Here is a 7,633-nt window from a genome sequence, read left to right as displayed (position 1 = left end):
TCTTAGGGAGACAGTAAGTCTGCCTGTGTTTGCTACTGTTTGACCTGAGACTTGAAGAAAAATGATGATGATTTCCTGAACAGCCAAATGCTTTTTGAGTGTCACTACAAGTTACACAACACTGAACGGGATCTGCATTTCAGATTTCCAATAAGTAATTTTCTGTGTGGTTCTGTTCTCAAGATAAAATTTAACAGTTACAATTAACTGAATCATAACAGTTCAGCACTTATTTGCAGTGTGACTCCTGGGAAGGATGTTTCTGTTTGTCTGGTTCACTTCCTAAGAAGTGAAGTCTTGCTGGGGTGGGGAAAATCATTGTTTGCCTCCTCCATTTTGCAACGCAAGAGTGGACACTTTGTGGCCACCTGCGCTATTTAACTGTCATCTGCACAAGTGATATTGAGTATACTGATATATACTGATGATATATTGAGTATGACATTCCTGTCCTTAAAGCTCTGTGCTTTCCTGTTAACAGATAGTGAGTTCATTTTGTGGATTTGAGAGCTGCGTATCCTGGTCATTGTTGGTAGAATGTTTTTCTCAATTGTGTAATTTAAAAAAAAAAAAAAAAAGGCAAAACAAGAAAAACCCAGCAAAACAAAGGGAATATAAGGGTAAGAAGGAGAAAAGTGCATTTATACTCAGTGAAGTGTAAACTGACTCCGTTTACTTTTGTATTAAAACGTTCCTTTTAAACTTCTTTAAAATACCCTGGGTTTAAAATTCCAAATTAGCTAACGCTGAAAGTAACTCAGTTATGTCCTTTTTTATAGAATCTTGAGTCAAGGTTGAAGGTGATTTTGCCAGATGACATCGGAGCAGCGTTGATGGATGGGGTGGTTCTTTGCCATTTAGCCAATCACATAAGGCCACGATCTGTTGCCAGCATTCACGTCCCATCGCCAGCAGTGGTAGGTCATTTATCTCACTTCTCTTACATCTTGCTATGAGAGCAAGTTTTTGAATTTCAATACTAAAACATCATGAATCATGTTTACCATATTAATTTGCCGAACTCCCCTCTTCGGTTTTTCTGGAATGAGCATTAAACAAGACTCAGATGTTTAGTTTAAAAGCTATTTTTACATACTGGTTATTCACAGAATGTGTTTTAGCAACTGTAAGTGAATTGACATCAGAAATGTACAGTCCGTCACAAATGTCTGATGAAGATCTAACATCCTGTCTTTACAGCCTAAACTCAGCATGGCAAAGTGCCGAAGAAATGTTGAAAACTTTCTCGATGCTTGTAAAAAACTGGGTGTTCCACAGGTACTGATTGCTTTATTGACTTATGAATAACCACAGAAAATGTCAGCTAATGCTTGGGAGCCTTGGGGGTAGTTCCTCACAGTAAAAATACTACTGATCTCCTTGTAAAATAAATTGTTACCTTAACAAAAGAACTGATGTGAGAGGGTGAAGTTTTAATATTTGAAAGTCTTGAGTTTAGCAACTCACTTGGCATGAATTTCGGGGAATATCCAGCATTTACAGAAGTCTGTAGCCTGTCTGAGTAGCTGTCTTTTTTAGCACAGCCATAGTTGCAGTCCATTACTTGTGCTTATGTTGCTCAAGTTTATCCTCTTACCTCCTTGTATGAGGGGAAAAAAATTAAGGAGTCAACCATTTCCTGCATATCATGAGACAAAAAACCTCCCTTGATTCCTTCTTAGTGCAACAAGAAAATTATTTCATGGGTTCAGAAGCCTGGGCTACTGCCCTGCCACAGCTTCTGTCTAGTATGGAATCACAGGCCCTTCAGAAGTCAGAGATGCTGAGATAAACCTCCCAAAGTACTTGTAGCACCAGCTGGCAGTCTGGAAAATTGTCCAGCTTATGCTGCATTTTGAAACTGAAAGATGACTTTTTTGGAGAATGGATCATTATTGACTCTGTCAGCACTTCCTGGTTTTCCCAAGGGAAAAAGTTATATTGAGTCTACAAAAGAAGGGAAGGGGGAAGAAAGCCACTGAGCCAACAGCACCCATCAGCTGGTGTTTATTGAGCTGCTTATGAAAAGAAACAGCTTTTGACTTTTTGAATCTTTTATGTATCTTCTGAGGCTTTCCTAGTTTAACACTTTGCACAGATCTCAACTCTAAGGTTCTGCTCATTCTGTCACTGTGGGGAGCCACATACGAAATTTAAGGCCAAAGATGTTTCCTCTTAATGATGTGTGACATCAGAGAGAATGTGTTTGTTACAGCCCTGGGCAAACATGGATGTGACTTGTTAAATGCAGTGTGTTATTTTGCAGGAGAGACTTTGCCTGCCTCATCACATCCTGGAGGAGAGGGGTCTGGTGAAGGTTGGCCTCACAGTTCAAGCTCTGCTTGAATTGCCGGCGTTGAAAGTGTCTCAGCTTTCCTCCGTGTGACGTGGCTTCTTGGAAGCTCAACAACTTCCCATTTGCTCTGCTGATATGGATTGCTCTGAGGCACTTCAGCCTCCTACATGGGAACACCCAAGCCATCAAAAACTAATATCTGTCCAGATGCTGTAGAGAGCCTTACTCTGGAGCTGTGTGTGAAAACCTTGGAGTCAGTTCACAATTGAAAGACCATAATTAATCTTTCGTTCTTTCGTAATTGGATGTACAAAGAGATCGTGGTAGCATCAGGTTCTCTTTCTAGTTAAGTTAAAAGCTGCCATTTAACATCTCAGTGTTACAGTTAAATGCTGGATTTCTTTTTTTTACATCGAAAATGTTTGAATTATTTGAGAAGTACAAAGCACACCCCCCCCGTCACTTTAATCTCTTGAGTCAATCATTTGATTTTAAAGGTAAGACAAAAATGTAGCCATGGTGTGATGGTAAGGATGAGCAACTGATCACTTGTAATCCACTTTCACTCTCTGAAAGCTTAATATTTGCGTTCTTTATTTTTTTTTTGCACTCCTGATTGTAACTTTTACGCACTTCTAACATTGCCAGTATTGAGTCTGAGTGTATGGTGATTACACAAAGCATACAATGGGAAAAGGACACATTTTATTGAGTTTTTCCAGTCTTCTAGGTTGGTGCCAAATATTTTTTTTAAGTTGTACTGTAGATTGTTTACATGTGAAGTGCCTGTGTAATTGATAATTCTTAATAGTCTTAAACATTTTTGAAATTTCTTTGTTTAAAATAGATACAATGGAAATTTTTTAATATTTTAATAGTTTTTTTGTAAAATCACTATGTGAAGGTTTAAGTAATACTTCACATTTTTGATGTTGGGTGTTTTAAGTTTGTTGCACAATTTAATTGGTTATTTGTTGTCTAATAATTAGAAAATACTGTAAATACTTTTTATTTATGATATTTAATTTGATAATACCTAATCACTTTTGGTTTAATGTATTGTTGGACAAAAAAAGAAAAAAAGCTGTCTACTTTTCTTTGTCTGGGACAAACAAATACAACGATTAAGACATGAGGACTAGTGATTCATACAGAGTAATTTAGGACATTTTGATAAAACTGCCAAAATCTCAGGTTTACGCTGTGACGTTCAGGATTTTGTGTAACGTTGCTCCTGATCTCACATTACATTTTTACAACAGGTATATCCATAATTGAGTTGCGAAGTATCAGTGTTTCTCTTTAGTGCTCATGGGGTTTCTTGTGTAATTCTGCACGAGTGTGGCACAGCGCTCTGCTCAGTTTGTAGAAACGTCACTGTGCTGAGACAGGAGATTTTTCTGCAAAAATGTGAGAAGGAAAAGTTTCCACTGTGGTGGTTTTTTGAAACTTCTGAGTTTGTGTTTGTTTGCTTCTGCACAAATCCTTGGTGTTTTGAGAATGTTCTGAAACCATGCACAGTTGAGTTCTTCTCTAAGAAAATTGCAAATAATTCCGTAAATTTAATAGGAAATCTGTTTGTGTTAGCTTGTTCTTCATGAATAGGTAGCTCAATTAAAAACAACGTTTTGACTGTCATAGATTTTCTATTTTCGATTATTATATTCTGTTTCGATTATTATTTTCTATTTTCAATTATATATTGGATTATTTTCGATTGAGGGATGTGTTTGCCAAGCACGTAACAAGATTTGATTCCATTCTGTTCTTTCCAATTGTAATATAATTCATAAAAGAATGATGGAGGAGTATTTTGTACTCCTTCTACTGTAGTCCCTAAAGTCAATAGCTGACAGGAAAAATCCTTTTTCTTATGAAAAGTTAAAAAAAACAAACAAAAACTTATTTTTAAATCCATTAAAACAAACTGGTATATGTGTAATAGTTAATAAATAAATAATAAATCCTAGGCTAGATAAATATGTGTTTAAGCAAACTGGATTGCTCTGACCTTTGAAATAAGGTATTTCCAATCTCTCTTAACTGGTTTTTGAATCATTCCTTAATAGTCATTTTAACAACTTTAGTCTCTAATTTCATTCAAGGCAGTATCTAAAAAGTCATGCAAGAAATAAAACAAAAAAGTAATATAAGTCACTAAGCAAAATGCTTGCCTGCTACATTTGAAGGACCCAGCCATTCAAAACCAGTAAGTTCCTGTCTTTCATTTCATCGTTGTTGCTGATACCAGAGCAAAGTTCTAGTTCAGTGTGAGCCATAGAACTGAGAACTATAAATTGTCACTGTCAGTTTTCTGTCTCTAACTGATCTCCACTATTTCATTGTCATATTTAAATAAGTTTTCTGATCTCAGAGTAGCTTTTTTCTTTATTGAACTAATTTTATAAAGTTACACCACAGTGTAAATGTTAGGAATTCTCTTGATGTAGCGTGCCAGCCACTTTCCTCCCTCCTCTTTATGTTCACCAGTAGCTCTGGTGAATACTGTGGTTCCAGAATCCCTGCTCCAAACATGTACAGTGTTTGAGATACCCTTCTGTTTTGTTCAGGATGTGATGCCATCCCCAATACCTACTACAGCTGATGGGATTCTTAAAACCAGGGGCCTGCTCAGTTCCTGTTGCAGTTGCTCAGTTTTTACATAGGGCATGAAAAAGAGTCAATATTAAAAGCTTCAGGAAGCTGCCTTAAGTTCTCCTGAGTTAACCAGGGTGCTTTAGTTATTGTGAATGCTCTTCAAAGCCACTGCAATAATGTGGGATGAATTGTAAATTAAGAGAGTGAGTCAGCATAGTGACAGGGCTTCTGGCCTGTTGTATTTCTTCTGTTTTATGTCATAGGATGCAGTATGTCACTTATGAATGATCTTTCATTTAAGCAATAATGTCCCAGATATGGTGAGATCTTAAAGCAGTGGCATTAATTGTTGTGAAGGGGGTGATTTCCCACACTTAATGTCAGAAGTGTTTCCCATTTCTGGCACTGCTACTCCAGTGCCAGCTGGGGCACTGCTGGGCATGCAGGAAACCATCTATACCCGCTTATCTGGAGGCCTTCCAAAATCTAACCAAGAACTATGGTCGTAAAACATGGAGCAATTCATTTGAAACGATAAATAACTATGAGATGAGTCATAAGAATTTTTTTTTTTATTTTTTGATCCTAGCCTTAGTGAAATCGAGGCAAGTTTTAGTCCTGACCTCAGTAAAGATTTTTACCTTTCTCGTTTATGAAACACCTGAGCTGGAACCCAAAGCAAACATGGCTTAAACTTGTATGACAAGAGCAGACTTCATTGTCAAATTCTTAAATGAAAATAGTGATGTCTGGTAAGTCAAAGGAATCTGTAAAATGTTACACTGATCCATTTTCTTTAATACAAATTTTCTGATATGCCAAATAGAGTATTTAGATGGTAGGAAAAATTACATTGAAGCACAGCTTTCATACAGTGTGAAACTGTGTTACCTTAGTAAAATTGTGGGTGAGGACAACCATCAGTTATTTATTGCACTAAAAACTTTATTTCAGCTATCGTTTAGTGGCAGGTTCCTCAGATTTTTGACATAAATGTGTTGCCAAATTCAAACACATCTGTTTTCACTAGGAGAGAACTTCCATGTGTCTTGGTATTGAAGAGAAGGAAGAACGTCTGGCAATTCTTCCTTCTGCTGGTTCCTTAAATGCTTGTTTGAAAGGGAGCTGATCCAACTGATTTCAACAGAAGGCAACCTGGGGGTGTTTATAGCACTTCCTGCAGGCAGGAGAGGTGGGTTTATATCTGCAGATCAGATTTCCCTGCTTCCTCAATAAAATTAATGTGTGTGTACATACACAACACTGAGATTAAAAAAAAAAAAAAAAAAAAAGAGTTCATTCAGACCAGGAATGGGAAAGGCAAAGTGTAGATGTCCAAGGACATAACTCACGTTGTGCTCTCATGTGAGGGAGTGAAATCAGTATTACTGGGTTTGTTCTGTGTATCAGCACACTGGGGTATGTGTCATTCATTTATAGATTGAAAGGTGAAGTGTGTCTTTTTAATGAATTTCATGGTACAGATTGGTTTTGTAAAATAAATGTGAAGGTAAATTACTCCCTTCCTGTCAAGAAAGTTTCTGCTGCTCTTCACTGTTAAAATAGAGAATATATGTGATTAACTGAATCCAGTTTAAACCTGTACAAGAGCAGCTCTGGCTCTTGTGTTTCTTACATAATAAATTGCCACTTGCTTTATTTGTCTTTAAATATTTCACGTAGTACAATTTGACAGCATCTTAAAATTGTGGTTATATGAAGTATTTGTTTTCTCACTGGTTTTGATTTTAATTTTTTTTAACATGAGAGGGAAAGGGAGGCAGAATTGCTGTAAGGTGGCTGATTAATTTCCTTCGAAGGAATACAAGTTATCATAAAATCCTCCAATCAGTCATTTTTAGTTCAAATGTTTTATAGCTGACTAAATTTTCGAAGAGGAATTTTCATTGTGTTTTTTACATACCCATTTGAGAATCCTAACCTTCAAAGAAGCAAAAACCAAAAAGTTTTTCCGTGGTTACTGTAGTATCTTAGCAAACTCTAAAGGGGAAGGATAGCTCAGACTGGCAGCAAATTTAGTTGTTTTGGGTAACTTTTCATTTTGGCAGTGCTAAGTTTGCAGTTGAACTTGGTCGGTTCAAAGGTTTCCCAACCTAAACAAGTCTGTGATTGTAAGACTTCAGTGAGACCAGAACTTCCCTCAAAAGATAGTTTTGTAACTCAGCTACAACATTACATCATTCATTTAAAGTGAATTCTTGGCGCTGATGAGGATTTCCTCACTTCTTCCAAAATCGTGTAAAATAAAGCAAACAAACCTTTTTTTTTCCCCCCCAATACTTTTATGGAGGCAGATTGTAAAATACTGAGAAATGCCACAAGGATACTTTTTTTGCTTTGTTTCATTTTTAGAATGAACGAACCAGTGAAATATTTCCAAAATGACTATATTTGTGTAGGGTCTGGTCGTGCCATACCTGCCGTGGGAACTCCCAGTAGCTGTTCAGTGCTGATGTGCATTCTGGAGCACGTGCAGGCTCATGCTCTTCACTTGCAGATGTTGACCCAGTTGTGTTTTTTGGAAGGATGTGTTCCAGGAAGCGTTGCTGCAGCCCTGGGAACTGCTGGCTGTGGCACCAGCAGTAATGCCAGGCTGGGATTCCCAGGAAGGGCATGCACAGGTGTATTGCAAAAGGGTGGTCTGGTGGGATGCACTGGGAATAATGTGAATACTTTTTACTCTTATGTAATGTCTAGAACAAGGAAAATGTGGTTGAT

At 37.2% G+C, this 7,633-nt stretch overlaps 1 protein-coding gene across 1 annotated transcript in view; it reads left to right on the top strand.

Annotated features, from left to right (window-relative positions):
* LRCH2 (leucine rich repeats and calponin homology domain containing 2) overlaps positions 1–4,179 on the top strand; it is a 33,065-nt gene extending 28,886 nt beyond the window's left edge. Inside the window, exons 20-22 of the mRNA XM_027902640.1 lie at positions 780–917; positions 1,201–1,278; positions 2,267–4,179. Of these exons, the coding sequence (XP_027758441.1) occupies positions 780–917; positions 1,201–1,278; positions 2,267–2,386 (336 nt within the window). The 3' untranslated portion in view covers positions 2,387–4,179. The remainder of the gene's footprint in view (positions 1–779; positions 918–1,200; positions 1,279–2,266) is intronic.
* The last annotated feature ends 3,454 nt before the right edge of the window (positions 4,180–7,633 follow it).

Source organism: Empidonax traillii, unplaced genomic scaffold (genome assembly GCF_003031625.1).
Source record: "Empidonax traillii isolate 1590-97213 ecotype Southwest subspecies unplaced genomic scaffold, ASM303162v1 scaffold898:size721216, whole genome shotgun sequence".
Taxonomy (NCBI): Eukaryota; Metazoa; Chordata; class Aves; order Passeriformes; family Tyrannidae; genus Empidonax; species Empidonax traillii.
The sequence above is the reverse complement of the archived record's forward strand: the minus strand, read 5'-3'. Positions and strand labels throughout refer to the sequence as shown.